The sequence below is a fragment of the Anabrus simplex genome, chromosome 1 (assembly GCF_040414725.1).
Source record: "Anabrus simplex isolate iqAnaSimp1 chromosome 1, ASM4041472v1, whole genome shotgun sequence".
In the NCBI taxonomy this organism is placed as follows: domain Eukaryota; kingdom Metazoa; phylum Arthropoda; class Insecta; order Orthoptera; family Tettigoniidae; genus Anabrus; species Anabrus simplex.
In genome coordinates, this window is record NC_090265.1 from 444,226,056 (window position 1) to 444,245,915 (window position 19,860).

Sequence of the window (19,860 nt, forward strand, 5' to 3'; positions counted from 1 at the left end):
GAGAAATGCAGAAGATAACCCACTGTATAGACTAGCATATGATAATTTAAGGAACAAAAAGAAGGGAAGAAGAAGAAAAACTTGATCTTAATTTTATATAAGTATTCTCATTCAGTTCAACAAAATTTTATGTATTAATCATTTTTATATTATTTCATAAGTTTTCTTTATTCAATGATATGGTGTATTAAGACACAATACTTCTTTGAATTGTAAAAACAAAGGATTGTGTTACATTCTTTTATTCTTTGAACTGACCACTGATGAAGGTAATGCTTGACTTCCCGAAACATGTATTGTTAAATAAATAGTTTTCTTTCATTAATAAGTGTATTGACAAGGGAGATTCAAATAACACTACAGTATTTTAAATGGTCCTGTAATATATACTGTAACAGTAAATATGGTACTTTGATGAGCATGAGTCAGACGCAGGGCGTTTACCGTTCTGATTGAAGTGCATACAGAGGGAGAGGGTTTTTCTTTTGAAAAAAATTCTTGAGTTTTTTCTGAGTTTATTAATAAGTTCAAAATCATATCACCTCTGTACAGAAGAAACAGGGTTGGCGATGTCCTAGAATTCCGGCTGCTCCGCTCCTCTCTGCACCATTGAACCACCGTTCCTCCCTCGATGGAAGTCCTTGAAGATCTCGAATTTCTAGAAGATCCATGCGGTGTAGAAGTAAGGGCGTTGAAGTAGACCACGTAAATGATAAACGTGAACGAACACCGTCAAGCCTTGGACGTGTTTATGCGAAAAGCGGCTTCTGCGCAGATGAAAAAAAAGATATAGCAATGGTTTTGACAAGGTTCGTAACACATAGGAACTGTATAATTGAAAAATTATCACACGGTAGAATGTCACTGAAATCTATCCGGTGTTATGCCATTAATCATTTGAAATTAACTCTATGCGGCAATATGTCACTAAGCTCGAATAAGCACATAAGTTTAACACTCGGAAATTTAACTCTTAAAATGAATAGCCCCTTGAAACTTGTTGTCGAATGTCAATAATGTCAACCTAATAAATAGGCATATACTTATGATATTATTTAATTTATTTTCCGGGTTGAACCGTGTTGTACTTGTACGCATATCACGTACAGTTTGCCGACGTTTCGAATACATTGCAGTATTCATTGTCAAGGCGACTGAAATACCCCTACTCGATCCGAGGTAATCAGTCTTCCAGGCAGAGTTACACTACTAGAGTGGCCTTGATCTTGGCCTTTTATATCCTAGCCTATCTGGCTGGCGTAAGCCCTGGCTGTCTCGCGAGGCTTCTGGAAAGTTTATGTCACAGCCAGGTAGCGGGGGCTTGCCCGCGCTGTTATGTAATGGGGTTGCGGCCCGTGTGTTTATGTTGTGGTCTGTATGTCTTAAACTATGAATGATGGGCATCCAAGAATTACTGATTTTGTATCCTTCTTCTAAATTAATGTTATTCGGATGTTTCTTGATTTCGATAGCCTCGCGGATTTTTCTTTCCAGATTCCAAAATCCGCGAGGCTATCTAAATCAAGAAACATCCGAATAACATTAATTTAGAAGAAGGATACAAAATCAGTAATTCTTGGATGCCCATCATTCATAGTTTAAGACATACAGACCACAACATAAACACACGGGCCACAACCCCATTACATAACAGCGCGGGCAAGCCCCCGCTACCTGGCTGTGACATAAACTTTCCAGAAGCCTCGCGAGACAGCCAGGGCTTACGCCAGCCAGATAGGCTAGGATATAAAAGGCCAAGATCAAGGCCACTCTAGTAGTGTAACTCTGCCTGGGAGACTGATTACCTCGGATCGAGTAGGGGTATTTCAGTCGCCTTGACAATGAATACTGCAATGTATTCGAAATGTCGGCAAACTGTACGTGATATGCGTACAAGTACAACACGGTTCAACCCGGAAAATAAATTAAATAATTCTTCACACCGTGGAAGCTTCACTTCTAAGATATACTTATGATACTTGGCATAATCTGAAGTTATTCCACACGACATATTTCTGAGTCTGAACACTGTTCAATGAAATCAATTGGATTGAAATGAAATAAGAATCTTTCACTCGTGAAGTTAATCTTGTTCACGCATGTTAATGAAAAAATAAAGTGAGATTGATCATTTATCACCAGTCCTTAGTTCGAATGTTTGTAGAGTTGAAAAATGCACAGTTCAAATACACAGTCTACAGTCCATCATCTACAAGATATTTACACAGTTTAGAGAATTATCTACGCACGAAATTGTAAGTTAGTGACGTAGTCGCTAAGTTCAAGTTAATTCTGTACTCAATCACTTGTTCATGTTTGCCACTTGAGGAATTCTAAGTTAAAACACAGTCACGTCAGTGAGATTTCTCAAAATATTCAATCACTTTTCTTTCATTTATGGCTTATATTCAATCACTTCGTAAGGAGCAAAGACTGTTCCAAATTCTATCACTATCCACAACATTAACTTTGAATTATGAGCACTGGGAAAAATAATCGCAAGTCTTAGACATTCATTCAGAATAAACAATCATTTGAGAATATTAAGAGTTTGATGAAGCACAATTTATATCACTCTCCATTGTAGCAGAATTCTATCACTCATGAGGTAAAGAAAATTGTGTAAGTCCACACTCAACGCTACGGAGTTAAAGTCCAGGACTCGACGAAATATGACAATCGCTTCACGTCGTATCGCAGTCCCCACGAGCCAACCGCTCGCTGCTAGCCGCACGAACTCCACTGCGATACACACTGGTCTGCTAAGGTAAGCAGCTCTCCATTTATACCTGATCCACGCCAAAACATGCCTTCACATCTCGCTCCACGACTTCGTTGTCTCTCGTCGGATTTTTATCAAACTTTGTAGGAATGGGGATAAGATATCGGGCTACACAATGATGTGGTTAATTTTGTCTAGTTATTATCGTGGGGAAAGTTATTAACCGAAGAAACTCAAGGAACATTCCATACTGATCTAGGCTCTCTCGGTGTTAGGGGGAGGCAGGCTGTGACGTCACTCTGTTCTACGTCACACACAGCTGTTCCTTGCTGTTCCAGTCTGTCTTCCGCTGCTGGGCCGGCGCGTAACGCGAAGTTTTAAATTTAATTACGGGGACTTAGTTTCGTACCGCTGTTCCCGGTACAATACATACGCTAGTTATCGGCTGGTGGTTTGGCGCATTTTCTACAGCACGGCTTTATTTGGAAGGAGTGACTTCTACACATACAGCGAGTGGGAATATCAGAGACCATCTCTAGAAACCATTTGGGAATAGATTCTCACTGTTTGGACTCCATATACTTGGGAACAAACTATTTTTAAAAGTTTCAAAAAGAAAGGACCTTGAATGCTCTCAATTGCAGTGCTTGGCTGATGAGATGGCAGTGAATATGACGTCATTTGGAATTTTGACCCGCCGGTAGCAGGGAAGTTGGCAGCATAAGACGATAATTCAAATGAAAACAGTGGTAAGGTTTACTCAGGTTTACTGTGCGCTAAGCCTACTGCTCAGCTGAGACACAAATGACTAACCGTTAAGTTCTTTTGTACCAATATTGCATAATATGACAATACGATACCCTTATCCCTTTCCTTTATGGGGCCGAGTATAAAGTGAGACAAATCTTCATAGAGAGTTTTTACAACCATATGCCCTTCCTGACTTCAACCTCATCAGAGGAATTAATGAGATGAAACGAATTATAAATATGATATGAGTAACTAAAACAACTATATTTACTTCATATGTAGGCCTAAAAGTTGTGTTCACCATTTGTCTTTTTACATTTAGAAATACTGCCTTGCAAAGAAAATAGCCATTAGAATTCAAATACATTAACAAGTTTGTTAAAGAATGGTGTAGAATGTTTACATGTAAAATGTATAGCTTGTTATAGCATAGAAGTCACATGTTCACTACACAAAATTTGAGGTTTTTGCATGTTGGACTCCGCCTACTTTTTTTTTTTGTTGTTGTTGTTGTTGCTGTACAAGTGGGAAAAATGGGAAGTCTAATATGCGAGTTAACATGGTAATATATTGAACCATCTTGGTGTTAGGATTAGTAAAATTGATTGAAATGTTTTTCTTTCATAGGTTGGCCCACTTTATTTCTGTTACATAAGTGTATTTAAGTTTTAAAACGTGAAAATGATTTACACTGGTATTTTATGTTTGACACAGGTGGCTACAGAATATGGAGACTGACATGAGTGAACTCCAAGGAGGAGATATTGAAAACAAGAAATGTATTGACAAGCTCAGCAGCTACAATTTAAGAGAAGAAGCACAATGGCTAAGGTATATGTTGTATATTAAATACATGAAATACTGTATACAGTTATACCTTGCTTTTACGTTCCCATATTCAAATATTTCCCGTTGTTTACAACTTTTTTTTTTTTTTTTTTTTTTTTCGGTCCCCTCAGATTTCTAATGCCCACAAATGCATTAAAATCCTCAAATTTATGTTTGCAATATTTCATTCACACCACATCGGGCTGTTCGAGAGGGGAACAAATAGAAGTAAAATGGTGTTGCAACTAACCTAAAACTCGTAGAGTAACCATGGCATGATGACTAAATCAAACAACCATTGTCTCGAGCATGGAAATTCTTTCCCTTGCTCGCGTGTAGGTATGCTCTGAAGCTTGACCCGAGCATGTTCTTTCTTTGAAAAGCTACATTGGTGTAGTTATTGAGTGATTCAGCGTTCGTTATTTCATGGTTGCTGTTTTACTGTTGATTTTGTTGTTGCAGTTGCGAATACTCCCCCTATATTTTTTCCAGAATTTAGTGAAGAGAAACTGGGTGTGCCCATTATTTGAAATATGGTTAGTACCGGTACCACTTCACTTCAAAGAATAGATCAAGTTATACTACAGCTTTGTCCAATCTTCGTCTTTGTAGCGCCTTTGCGCAGTAGAAGTTACGTGTGAACTGCATATTAAGTACGGCTACAGGTTCTCGTAATCACTCGCTCAAGGCTATAGGAAAGCTTAGGGTTATTAAAGATGCAAAGAACATTGGAAACTCTGATGTCAGAGAAAGTTGTTCTTGCAACTGGCAAAAAGACAGACTTTTTTTAAAGTTTAATCGCCAGCCATTTCGCACAATAATACTGGACAGTGTACTCATGACAACAACACATGGGCGAGACTAGCTGATTACAAATGTCAGGGGAAGGTAAGCAAACCGTATGACGAAGTCTGACGAGCAGGATGCCTGCCAAACAGATTTATATTTTAACACGTTCAATGTGGATCACGCGCTGGGCGCGTGACGCTACTTTATAAGCACGTGCGGAGCACGCGCCTAGCGCGTCATGGGACGGTTGCTAGGAAATGTAAATCACAGGTTTCCCGCATGGTAAGAAAGGCTCTAATTGTCATCCCACACATCGTGTAAGTGCAGTCTACTAGCAGATTCATCTGTAGCCATATTTGCGCATGCGTATTCAGTTTCCCGCGCATTTCCTCTCCAGAGTTGTCGTCATATGTCATAATTCATTTACGAGATCTTTGAGCAGCAAGACCACTTCAATGCGAGGTAAGACACTGTATTTTCTGTTCAGTAATTTTTCAGGAGAATTAAGAGTGGTTCTGCTTTTGAAATAAATACATTCCACTACTGCAATATGTTCAGTAAAAGAACTGAACTTGTTTTTATTCTTGCATCATATATGTGTATAAGATGAAAGAACTTCTAATTGTCATATATTCCTCATCACATTTATAAGGAACTTGAAAGAACGTGCAGTAATCATTTTTGACTGCATCGCGATGCTTGTTATCATTTTATTTACACTTAAGAAAATGGAAATTGTACCACCATGAAGGCATTGGTCGTTTGTGTTGATTTTTAAGATATGGAACAATGCCATGTAGGTATGTAAATGATCAAAGTTTCAGACGATTGTTGCTACATGTCTCCCCACGTGATTGGTCGCGGAGGAATCAACTCCAGTATACGGACTCTGGTGTAGCGTAGTTGACTTGCATTCTGTGCAGTGAAGTGTTCCCCGTCAAACGTGCCTTGACGACAGAGAAGAGCACGCTATCAACAACTGTCGGCGTTTAGAGGGCTCGGATAATTGGGCTTTGTGAGGCTGGATTATCGGTAAGGACTGTCGCTGCACGTGTTCACCGACAGGCATCTACGGTACAACGTATATGGCAGCAGTGGTCAAATGAAGGTACTCACACTCGTAGATCTGGCACAGGCCCAGCACGACAGACAACTGTGAGAGAGGATCGCCGCATCATTCGGATGGTCCGGATGGAACCCCATGCAACAGAGCAAATTTGAGCAGCTTTGACACCCCACGTTCCACAACAAACAGTTGGTAATCTCCTACATGCAGCTGGTTTACGAGTCCATGTCCCTGCAGAAGGTGTTCCATTGACCCCACAACAGCGACGTGTTAGGCTGGCCTGGTGTCGAGAAAGATCGACGTGGGTCGATGAATGGCATAAGGTCGTCTTTAGTGATGAATCGCACTTCTGGCTTGCCTGCAGTGATCGCCGGAATCGTGTGCACCGACGTACCGGGGAGAGGGGCCGCCCAGATCTTATTGTCGAGAGGCACACAGGGCCAACACTAAGCATTATGGTCTTGGGAGCTATTGACTTTAATGTGAAATCATAATTAGTGCTTGTTGAGGGCACTATGACTGCTCGACAGTACGTTGATAGGGTACTCAATCCAGTGGTTGTCCCTATGATGGCGAACATTGCTAATGGAATGTTTCAGCAGGACAATGCCCGGGTTCACACTGCACGCATCTCCAGGGAAGCTCTCCACGACATCACAACCTTAGAATGGCCCGCCAGATCCTCGGACCTCAGTCTTATTGAGCATGTGTGAGACATGATGGGTTGGCAACTGGCCATGGGCAATGGGCCACAATTCCTCAGGAAGCGATCCAGGGCCTTGCTGACTCCATGCCTCGACGAATTCATCAATGTATTGCAGCTCGTGGTGGGCACATCCTGTATTGATTGTTGTCCAAACTTGCAGTCAGTGGGACCTGAAAGTGTTATCATCGAATCACAACTGAACACTCGTCCTGTATGTTCAATTGCAGCAATGTAGCACTACTACTTCTGGGTGCTGCAATTTCCATTTTATTCAGTGTATATTTTTTTCTGATGGCCGAAAATGTGGTTCCTTCAACATCACAAGACCTACCCAATTAGCCAAAGTATTTACTCTGCAAAATGCACACGGCCTAACCACCCAAAAGCTGGTTCTATTCCTGTGATTATTTAATTTTTGTTTGTCAAATTCTGCAATAGAGAAGTGTAAATATGAATACTGTATATTTACGTCTGTAACATACTTAATGCATTTGTTTGCTATCTGCAGTATATAATGCAGAGTAGTCTACCAATGCGCGTGGCTTGTGATCCGTCTGGTGACCAGTATTACTTGTCGATTTCAACCACCGTGCGGGTCATGCACCAGGCACCAGTGGGATAAGTCCACGAGTTCGATAGAACTCGTCCTACCAGAGTACAAAACTTCGATAATTACAACTCTTAGTCCCACACAAATATTTTGCTCAGGTTGGCAGGTATGTCACGCTCTGTTAATACGCAGTGAACGTATTAATTAGGATGGGAATAGATAAAAAAGTAAACTCGTGCCTTCAACCCGAGGTGATGCAGCTCTTTTCAGGCACACACAGAGTGGAGGTGGAACTGCATGTACCATTTCAATCACATACCATGAATCTAACCTGAGCCCCTGAGGGCAGCTGCTAATAACACTAACCGTTGTGCTACGGGGGCAGGCTAATTATGTAAGGCCGGGCTGCGTTGCTCAGACGGTTAAGGCGCTGGCCTTCTGACCCCAACTTGGCAGGTTCGATCCTGGCTCAGTCCGGTGGTATTTGAAAGTGCTCAAATACGTCAGCCTCGTGGCAGTAGATTTACTGGCACGTAAAAGAACTCCTGCGGGACTAAATTCCGGCACCTCGGCATCTCCGAAAACCGTAAAATAGTAGTTAGTGGGAAGTAAAACAAATATTATTATTATTATTATTATTATTATTATTATTATTATTATTATTATTATTATTATTAATTATGTAGGATTAATTTCTTGCACATAAAACACAAATTAAAGGTAATTTTCTTTTTTCTCTAAATTCTCTCGTAAAATTAGGGTTTGCAAATTATTCATTGGTGCGGATTATTGGCTTATACCAGGCATCGTCAATCAAGAGCGAAATTCCTTCGGAGCCAGTTTGCTCCCCACTCTCGAGCAACGAGAGTAGCTCGGCGAACAAGTAGGGGAAGTGCATTGAGTCTGTACTGAAGGCCAGTGGTGCAAGGGTATTGCACATCTTTTTGGACAGGTTAGATTGTGACACGATACGGGTGAACTCGTGAGGTGACAGTGCGTTTCCGCCTTTATCCTTACACTGCACGGTGCTCAAATCTAGTAGGTAAATGGTGCATTTACTATGGAAGAGAGTTCAGCACAGCATAGGCCATCGACGCCAACAAGTTTCAAACCTTCCTGGGAAGAAGAGCATTTAATACTTCAAGAAAAATACTGTTGTCTGTAGATTTTTCTGGTACGTAAAGGAACTCCTCTGAGTATAATTTTGACACCTCAGCATCTCCGAAAATCGTCAAAGTAGTTAGTGGGATGTAAAACCAATAAGGTTATTATTATTATTATTATTATTATTATTATTACCAAAAGTACGCTTAAATCAGTTTTTGAGCGACTAAAAATGTATTGTATAGGCCTAATATATTTCATGTATCTTTCATATTTAAATATATACTGTAAATAAAATTCTTGTATATCTGCATTCCATGAATAATTTACTCAGCCAAATTGTTTGCCCGTAATTTTGGTCAAAAAAAAAAGCATTCATTTTTCAAGCAAATATGGTTGATTTGTTGCCTCTTTGGAAAATTCTCTTTCTTTTGACACCTCATTTGTTGCGACTAGTTGGAGCAAGAAGATGATAGGGCTTGTTCAGACATTCTTGTGATTATAAAGCTCATAATGAACATAAAGGAGAAGATAAATTGTAGAAGAGTGCAAAAAAAATTTAAAAAAGAAAAAGAAATGCATTTTAAAAAAAAAAGCAGATTGAATGACATAAGGTAAATTAATTTATTCATTTTATGCTGGCAATTTACGTGAATATTTAGTATGTATTGTTGTTGCATTGACTACATTTTGATTTTAAAGAGGGTTTCATGCACGGCATTTTAAGGGTATATGGTATGTATTTTATGTACCTTAACCCTACACTGCATGAATTTCTTTAGCTCCAAAACTCTGACGTGAAAATATTCTTAGAGGGAGATTAGATATGTAACATCACGTTGACAGCACATTTTTGATGTATTTAATCATGCTCGTGAGCAAAATTGGAAAAATTCAGGAATGTGCAAAAACGCTACATCATGCGTAGAAGGCTACTTATGTACAGATGTTACCTAGTACAGTATATGAGCAGAATTATTGTTTATTACTTATAATAACATAGAAAACTAATAAAATTATTTTTAAACAATTAAGAGATTTATTGCATTGAAGGAATTGGAAAATAATAGCTTGCTCAAATGGGTAGGTCATATCCGCAGTTCAACTGATGTGATAGCATTTGAAAGAATCTGCATTCTTTTTCAAACACAATGCTGCTCGGTCATGGTCATCCATCAATGGCTGCTAATTTCAGATTACCACCAGCCATAAAACATAGATTGCATGGTTGCTGGTTAACATTGTTTGGCCATCCATCCACCCATACATACATACATACATACATACATACATACATACATACATACATACATACATACATACATACATACATACGTACATCACACCACAGCCTACATGGTTCCAAGGTACCATTGTCTGGCCAGCCATCCATACCTTACATCACAGCCTGCAGAGTTGCTAGGGTTACACTTTTGTCAAGCTAACTTCCATAACACAAATTTTCAGATGTTCCCCAGATATAAGATATTTATGTCAAAAGGAATTACGAATATATTTGATAAAGGTAAATAAATCCATGTTGAGAAAATGCAATATAAATTACAATACAGTACATATTGTTATTATTATTATGGTTATTATTATTATTATTATTATTATTATTATTATTATTATTATTATTATTATTATTATTATTATTATTATTATTATTATTATTATTTGGACTTAATTCTTGCAGCATGGATGAAATAATCATTAAGTAGAACACTATCAATAAGTACTTAAAGTACTTAGCTGCATGATGTAGCAAAACTGTCACTCATATTTCATGACTTTTTAGTAACAAATATTGTAAATTAAACATTATTAGACATTTATGATAAAAGATAAGTATATTGTGGATAGTGCAGTATTTTTGTTAAACTTCAATCGTCAGCGAATCACCTAGAATTATATTTCAATTCTACTCATGCATGTACAGCCGCCATGACACATGTCCAACTGCCTCAGGCTAAGATAGCATATAGATGGAGAAAATCATTGCCTTTAGCCCCTGGTAGCATAACTTCTGGAAGTACAGATTTCAAAGATATTATGTACATAGCTAGGTTTGCCATGTTTTAGCGTATTACTGAAGAAGAAGAATATTACGTAGCGAAACACTACACTATACAGTGTAGGGTTAAAGTCCATTAAATTAAATTTTGAGTCAATCATAAATCAAAGTCTCTCAACAGCTAAGAAACTGCGTATGAAGAAAGAAGAATGGAAAGAATTCGATAATCGCATAGAGAGAAATGATATTGATTCAGCTGCCATGACACTGGAAAAAAGCGATTCAGTCTACTATGGTATACAGTCAAAAGAGAAGAGCTCGCAAATGGTTTGACGCAGAATGTTATGAAAAGAGATAGATTACCCTTCTTGCATTACATACAGCCAAATCCAGTCATAGTTTATTAGGAGCATATAAAATCCTACAGTCAAATCAGAATAGAATATAAAAATCTACTGAAGATTTAAAAAAAAATTTACATGGAAAAGGAAGCAACAAATATGGTGGAAGAAGTCAGAAAGGACCCGAACGTGGCATTGAGGCCACGGAAATCTCAGAGCAATAGCAAAATAGACATAGCAGTTTGGGAAGAACATTTCAACAACATTCTCAACATTGATAAAACAAACACTGCATATGAACCGATGAATATGAAGACATGCCTAGCAGAAACTGAAACCTTCACGACAGAAGAGGTATACAAGACAATAACATGTCTAATAGACAAGAAGGCACCAGGTCCCGATGGCATATATAATGAACTTATCAAAGGCTCAGTTATCAGTAATAAGATTATTATTAGTTATGTTATTGCTTCAAGCAGTCAGATATGTTAAACCTATGCTTAAAAGAGGGCAACATAACAAAAATATGGAGGATCTCTACAATTAACATATTTTTTAAGGGGAAAGGCAATCAATTGGACCCGAATTCCTACAGGGGAATTTCCCTGGAAAATTGCATATTGAAGATGCTCACAAGCATTATCACAAGGCAAATTTATAAGGAAGTAGAACACAAGATTCCAGAAGAACAATTCGGTTTCCGAAAAGGCAAGAACACTCTCCTTGCCATTAACAATTTAATTGATGATATAGAAGATACATTAAGGCATCCTCAAGGAAAATTCCATGTAGTCTTTGTAGATTATACCAAAGCTTTCGATACACTAAACAGACGTATCCTAATCTCAAAGCTGGAATCAATAACAGGAAAAGATAAGCTCACTGCACTAATCCATAATATAATGACAGCCAATTTCATTCAGATCACAGATGGCGCAACCACATCGAAAACAATAACTCAGACCAATGGCGTCCTGTAGCCTGACCTATTAAGCCCCCTACTCTTTAATATCGCCACATACGATGTACAGATGATTAGGCAAGAGACGAAAGATACAAAAATCTACATATATGTGGACGACATGGTCATTGGATCGAACTCCACCCACAACCTGCAAAGAGCCATAAACCAACTTGAGAAGTGGGCGCAAGAAAGCAAAATGGAAATTAACACCCAAAAAACTGTGCAGGTGACATTCCGCAATGGGAGTCGAGAAGCTGTGGAGGACAGGATATATCTAGGACCGAAACCTCTTGTGACAGTCAACAGCTTCAAATACCTGGGAGTGACTCTGCAAACCACTGCCAGATCTTTCAGAATATACATGAAATCCTGTGCAGCATCTGCCAGAAAAGCAATTTTTGACATCAAAGAAATATCCAGATTATCATTAACCACTATGACCTTATTCCGTGCAAAAATAGTTCTCATCGCAACCTACCGAATAGATATTATTTGGGATAAGTTAAGTCTATATAAGATCTAATGAGTTGGGAAGCAGTTAAATCAAGACTCTTGAAAGCCGCTCTAGGTGTTTCGAAACGCACCAAGTCGACGTTAGTATACAAGCTCACGAGAAGCTGTGGAGGACAGGATATATCTAGGACCGAAACCTCTTGTGACAGTCAACAGTTTCTTTACAGAAGAACTGCGTATGAGACTCCCATCTACTGACAGCTCGAATAAACTGCTTCTTGAAAGACAAAAGAAACGAAGATAAATTTGGCTGGACTTTTTTTATACTACAGAAACCATGGTAAATAGATCCTGGGCCAACACAAAGACCTCCGACATTTGGTGACGTCAACAGCTGTTCATGGGTACCACCACAAAGTATGCAAGAACAAGCGTTTTCACGATCCCGGGAATAACTGCGTATGTGAGTTGTGCGATCAACCTTGTGATCATTACCACATGACCACTTGTAAAAAAGGAGTAATACCCTTCGTAGACTTTTGTGCTTAATTAAAATGTGTACAATCAAAATGCGGAGTATAAAATGTATTGCCGAAACTTATGTAACTTATATACACAACTTGAGTGCATTTCTTAAAATAATAAATAAAGCCCATTAAAATTTGTAACCCAGATTGTCGTTTGTTTTTAAATTTACTGTTCACCCCTTCCCGGGCATTAGAACAAATAATCAAGGTTTTAATGTAACTTGCTGGAATCCTACAAGTTGAGCTTCAGTGGAAAAAACTTTTCCTAAACCCAAACTGCCTTCTATCGAACCAGTTATTAATTTTGCAAATATGTATAATATAAATCAGAAACAATGCTTTCCCAAAGCTTACATGCAGCATATCAAACTGACTGGCCTCTAATTTTCGGCTTTATATTCATTTCCCTTTCCTTTATACACAGGCTATGGTACAATAGCAACTCTCCATTCCTTTAGTATAGCTCCTTCTTGCAAACAGTAATCAAATAAGTATTTCAGGTATGGTACCATAACCCAACCCATTGTCTTTAGTATATCCAGAAATCTTATCAGTTCTAGCTTTTTTTTTTTCTAGTTTTCAACTTTTGTATCTTATTGTAAATGCCTTGTTATCATAGGTAAATTTCAGTACTTCATGTCCGACTCATTGGCTGAACGGTCAGTGTACTGGCCTTCGGTTCAGAGGGTCCCGGGTTCGATTCCAGGCCGGTCGGGGATTTTAACCTTAATTGGTTAATTCCAGTGGCACGGGGGCTGGGTGTGTTGTCTTCATCATCATTTCATCCTCATCACGACGCGCAGGTCGCCTACGGGTGTCAAGTAGAAAGACCTGCATCTGGCGAGCCGAACCCGTCCTGGGATATCCCGGCACTAAAAAAAGCCATACGACATTTCATTTTCATTTCAGTACTTCATGTATTATTAGTCACCTCCTCTATCTGAACACGATCTTTATAACCAACTATCTTTACATACTATTCTGTTGTCTGAATATTTCTGCCTTCTGTACATCCACACACACGCGCACACACACACACACACACACACACTCCCCTTGTTCAATGATGATCTGTAAAAAGTCATTCTTGAAGCCTGTTTCTGCCTTAAAGTACCCATAAATTCCCTTCCCTTTTTTTTACTAAAATTTGTATGACTGCCAATTATGCTTGCAGTCATGTTATTCTTAGCTGACTTCTTTGCTAGATTCACTTTCCTAGTAAGTTCCTTCAATTTCTCCTTACTTCCACAGCCATTTCTATTGCTTTCCAATCTGTACCTCCTTCTTAGTCTCTTTATTTCTCTATTATAATAAAGAAGGTCTTCACCATTCCTTACCATCTTTAAAGGTACAAACCTGTTTTCACATTCCTCAACAGTTGCTTTAAACTCATCCCAGAGTCTGTTTACATTTTTGACTGTTTTCCACCGATCATAGTTACTTTTAAAAACTCATGCCTGCTTTATCAGCCATATGGTACTGCCTAATAGTCCTACTTTTTAAGACCTTCCTTTCCATCACATTTATTTTTAACTACGACAGAAACAGCTTCATGATCACTAATAATACCCTGTATTACTTTCTCTGTAGAGCTCCTCTTGTTTTACCTCCTTCTCTCTCTGGACATTATCTTTATAACCAACAATCTTTACATACTTTCTGCTGTCTGTACATTCTCACACACACTCTCCCAGTTGAGCACCACGTCCAAAATATTCTTCCCTTTAGTTGGTTCCATCACTTTCTGATTCACCTCTCCTTTCCAGATTAACTTATTTGCCATTTGTTGGCCATGCTTCATGTCGTTCACGTTAACTTTCCAATTGACATTGCTACAATCCCTTTCCCTTCTGTATTGTTTTCCACATAGCTGATTATCTTGTCAAATAATTCTGAATCAGCATCTGCTTCACCCTTTCCAGGTCTGTTCACTCCAAAAACATCAAGTTGTCTATCATTTCATTTTTGTCATCCTGAACTTTTTTGTAGCTTACAGATTCTTTTTTCAACAGAATGAACACTCCCCCTCCTACCATTCCTATCCTATGTGTACTATAAACACTCCAGTTCCGTGAGAACATTTCTGCACTCATCATTTCTCAGCTATGATTCAACTCATATTACAAGATCTAGAAAGTATATATCTATTAAATTACTTATTTCTATTCCTTTCTTTACAGTACTTCTACAGTTCAGCACTAACATTTTTATGTCATCCCTACTTGACTTCCAGATCCCTTGTATCCTTATTACTACTCCTTAATCCATACAGTTTCCCTGAGTGTACCTCCCTATAACCCTTCTAAACAAACTTCCTAACTTATACACATCATTGTGATTTAAGTGAAGGCCATTTGAGCGTAGATCCCTATATCCTACTCACCCATTAGGATCTACAAATCTTGCTCACAATTTTCCACATGCCCTTTCCAAAGTCTTGTTTAAATCCCCAGTTACCCTACAGTCGGTATCCCTCCTGATAACACTTTCTGCTTTCTTAAACTTCTTCCATGCTGCTGTAAGTAGATCCCACACATCCCCAACTATGTTGGTACATATTCGTGCTTGCCTTATGTTATTGGTACAAACGTGGAAAAGTATCACCTTCTCCTTACCCTCCTTCATCCCTTCTATGTGCCTCAACATCTGCCTTAACCTAATTCTTGTATAACAATCTACACTGGTTCCCTTTCCTCCACACACTTTCCCCACATACCTGACAATTGAGTCGCCCATGCCCAGAGCTTCAACCCCACCCTCATCATTTGATCCCTTTCTCTCCTGGTCTCCCTTAACTTACCTGACACCTGCAGAACCCACTTTTCTTTTCTCCCTCTCACTACCCTGTTCCACCTTTCTTTTCCTTTCCTGTACTCCCACATTTCCCTTTCCTTTGGCCCCACCCCTTCTCTGTAACACTTAACTAATCTCCATTTTCCCTCTACTGATCTTCCTGCAGTGACTCGTACAGATTCCTCGCCGATACCTGTCCTGTGCCTACTGCCTGAGGAAAACCCTTAGTTCTTGTTTTCCTTGACCTTAAAACATTAGCCCACCTATCTTTCACAACTTCTCCCCTTCCTTCCCCTCCCTCTTGCCCACTTACCATATTCTGTACATTGATTGAGGACCTATCTACATTCCTGTCCTCCATTACAAGTCTTATCTCCCTCAAACTCTATCCATTCCCTCATCTTCCTCAGTTCCTGTTCACCCACAGTCGTTACATCTGCCTCTCTTATCTCTTCAAAGAAACCTGAAATAATATGGAAATGTCAACAGAAATAAAATAGCATACTCTATGAATAGAAGCATGTATATATGTCTGCGGGAGGTAATAATGTATACTACACAAAGATTTCATGACTAGTGCAACCAGGAAACCAACTTGTACAATAACTACACTACAAATATTCAGTACTCTGTCCCAGCGTACTTGCGAGATGGAGTAAACACAAGAAGCTGTCTCTCCCTACTGCTGCAAATGCGTGTGAGGAACGCTATTAGCATTCATGAAAACATACGCTGTCTCGCTGAGGCAAGCTCTGTTGTGCTAAATAAACACATGCAAACATTTAAAAATATAAATAAAAATAATAAAATTGTTAATAATAAAATAAATACATAGATAAACCAACTTGTTAAGAAATAAAATAACTGTAAGGAAAGATCAAACTGACCATAAAATTTCTCACTGTCTATGACGGCTTTGATCCCTTGCATAGTGTTGTCACTGTCAGTGTCATCACCCAGTTTGACGACAGAGTTTTCCATGACATCCAACTATGTAATCATCCGTTCTCATATCATTAACACACTAACCCCTACATTGTTTTTAATATCATTTAATTTAATTGGTATTTTTAGTAGTTTTTAAGTGAATCAATGTACCTGCAAATTAACGTGTTTAAAATCTTAGCAATTCACCTAAGCTACAATAACAGCTGAGGATGTTCCTAAATAAGGAACGAAACATGTACTGTTGACAAATAAAAAATTTGCCAAAAGGCAAAAAAAAGTATCAAAACGGTGGAAGAATTTTAAATATTGTAAAACTTAGTGATTAAATTTTGATACGGAAAATGAAGTTGATTACTTGCAATTTACTTCCTTAGCCTTTGAAGATCCCTCTTCTCCACAAGGCAGTGTGTCCTCTTCTAATTATCCCCAGGGAGGATTGGTTGCCTCATCCACCATCTCCGCCATTCCGAAGGTTTCCTTCTCTGCCAAAGATGCTGTTAAGGTCTTCGCCTGTAACCCTGGGCATGGATTCCATCCTTCCACAAACAAATTAACTGGGGTTTTGTGTTTGAATTTCAAATGGGAGAAAATTATATTGAAACTGCATTTGGAAACTTTTTAGATAAATTGGTTGACTTGTGGTATTTATGTTCACCTCTGGTAATATATATATTGAAACAGGAACGCCTGTACTTCAGATTTTCGGAGAGCATGAGAAACGACAAGGCGTGTACGGCCCATGCTAAGAGAGTGAGAGAAAGGGTAGTGAAAAAAAAATTTTATGATTAAAGTGGATCCTTCAGTTTATTCAATAGATATGCAAAGAATTATGTCACCTTTTACAGCTGAATCGTGGGGTTGTCCTTGAAGGCGTGGAGGGGACGTCGTCCTGCGGCGTCCGCGTCGTCTTGCGGTTGGCGTCGGCGTTGTCTTCCGTCGTTGGTGTTTTCTCTGTATTAGTGTTGATAGCTACTCGAACCTGAGGCAGGAACGGGGAAATGTGGAGCTTCCGCATCGGACGTCATGGGACTCTGGTGTGACACCTTTCTAAGGCGAAGCACACCGAAATAGTTCCCGCAGTCAGTGATGTTGAACGCGCTTTAGCAACAAGGATAAAGTCAGTCACAGTTCCATGAGAATAAGATGGAAGGAATTATCGTATTTGGAATAATAAACAAACGAAAACAATCTAGGACCTTCCGAGGTGCAGTGATTAAGCACTTCACAAAGAAAATTAAATTCAGCGGGTACAGTCTCTGCACTGTACACCATGAGCATAATATTCACACACTTGTTGAAATAAACGACGGTCCAAGTTCTGTTATGTCGTAATTTTCAGAAGATTATCACTGACACTTAAGATCATACGTGATTCTGAACAGGTTATGATGGGAATTGGCATGGTCCCTCGGAAAGAAATGACGATACCGTATTCCACAAGTTAATACTGTCTTTAAGAGGGAATGTCGGCACAGTTTTATTACGAACACAGTTCCGAAAAATGGATAGACACAGTCTTTAAATGAAATGAAGACTGGCACAGTTTATGTTAGAAACATTATCGCTGTTTTCACACAGTCTTTAAATGAAATCAAGGTTGGCATAGTTTATGCTAGAAACATTATCGCTGTTTTCACACAGTCTTTAAATGAAATGAAGGCTAGCAGAGTTCATAACGCACATTCATAGTCCACAAACAAAATATAATCGCCCAGTCGTACAGACTGATAAAAACGAAATTACGTTTTTGTTCATGCACAAAGTTCAAGCCCACGGAGAAGGCTTCCAACACTAACGTTTCCGAACTCAAGTACACAGCCGGACCGAGTGACGAATTATATCGCGACGTGCTTACTTGCACACACACACACTGAGCTCACGGCTTACTGTCGACTCCTCTCGCTCTCTCCGCCTACGGCACACTGCAGCTACACAGAGCACACACTGCACACTCTCCGATTTACCCCAGGTTGGCGATTCGCTTATATTGCCGAAGGTCGGTGGGCGTGGCTACACCTGTGGGCCCCAAGAAAATTTTATATCTTGGCCATCTTTACACCGATTGACATGAAATTTCGGCTAACAGCGTTCATTATTCCTGCCTGCAAGGTGACGTTATTGAAATATTGATATCACATTTCGTTCATGCTGCAATGCTATGGAACACGAAAGAACCTTCTGCGTGACGTCGCTTGACCTTGGCCGGTGTTCTGGAACAGCGCGAGCTTGCTTGCAGTTCCCACAATGCCTGTGCGCTCGGCGCAAGTTTTAAATGCTTACGGCCGGGTGTTAGCGAGTTCCTCTTAATAAATGAATGAAACGTGAATGCTCGTAGGGCATTCCCGTTTCATCATATATATATAAAACAAGTTTTGTTTGTACATTGCTCAGAATTTGAAAATAATGGTATTTCTGTATCAGTCATGTCCACAGTAACAAGGAAATGAACTTTTTACTTTTCCCTAGTTTCTATCTGTATGTACACGCATTACGAGAAAACGGCTGAAGAGAATTTAATAAAAATCGGTATGTAAAGTCTGAGGATGAGCCACTACAATCTAGGCTATAATTAATTTTATTCACGCTGAGTGAAATGGTAGTTTGGAAGAAGGCCTAAAATTTAATTCTCAATATTATTACTGAGCCTATCGATAAATATTACATAACTAAAGTTACATAGAATTAAATTTCCGATCATTTGTCATACATTTTTAATGTGCCGGCTATGATAAGAGATATTCATGAATTTAATGAAAATTGGTATATAGAGTCGGGGAAACAAGGAAGTACAGTCTAAGCTATAAACAATTTTATTGACCCTGGATGAAATTGTAGTTTAGGGGTAGGCTCCTAAAATTTAATTTTTAAGTACTTGTGTTATTGGTCCTATCAAAAAGTACTACATAAGTTATAGAAAATACAATTTCCGATCAATTATGTTCTACTCGGTTTTACCGTACCGACTATGATAAGAATGGTATTTCAGAGTCAGAAGAAAACTAAATATGAAGGTCTACAATCTCAGTTTATAAAAGGATTAATTTTATTACCCCACCTATTCAGTACAATTAATACCACGTTATGTGGTTAAATATAGAAATTCTAAATTTTTGGGGGACATGTTTCACCCTTCTTTTATTGGGCATCATCAGCCTTTATTTAATCTTAAAACAAACATTTTTAGAGGACATTGACATTTATAATTTATAAAAATTGAACTGTGATTTCGTATGGTATTAACACTAAGGAATAGTAGTTATAAAATATGATGTTGGGGCATGACATGTACAACACATGTT

The 19,860-nt window shown here is 38.8% G+C and overlaps 1 protein-coding gene across 3 annotated transcripts in view; it reads left to right on the forward strand.

Annotated features, from left to right (window-relative positions):
• Window positions 1-19,860, forward strand: part of LOC136856931 (choline/ethanolamine kinase) — a 146,279-nt gene that overhangs the window by 91,286 nt on the left and 35,133 nt on the right. For all 3 annotated transcript variants that reach the window (XR_011017521.1, XM_067135194.2, XM_067135195.2), the window contains exon 5: window positions 4,187-4,303. Coding sequence is in view for 2 of the 3 variants with exons in the window: in XM_067135194.2 (XP_066991295.2) it covers window positions 4,187-4,303 (117 nt within the window). In the remaining variant the exon portion in view is untranslated. The remainder of the gene's footprint in view (window positions 1-4,186; window positions 4,304-19,860) is intronic.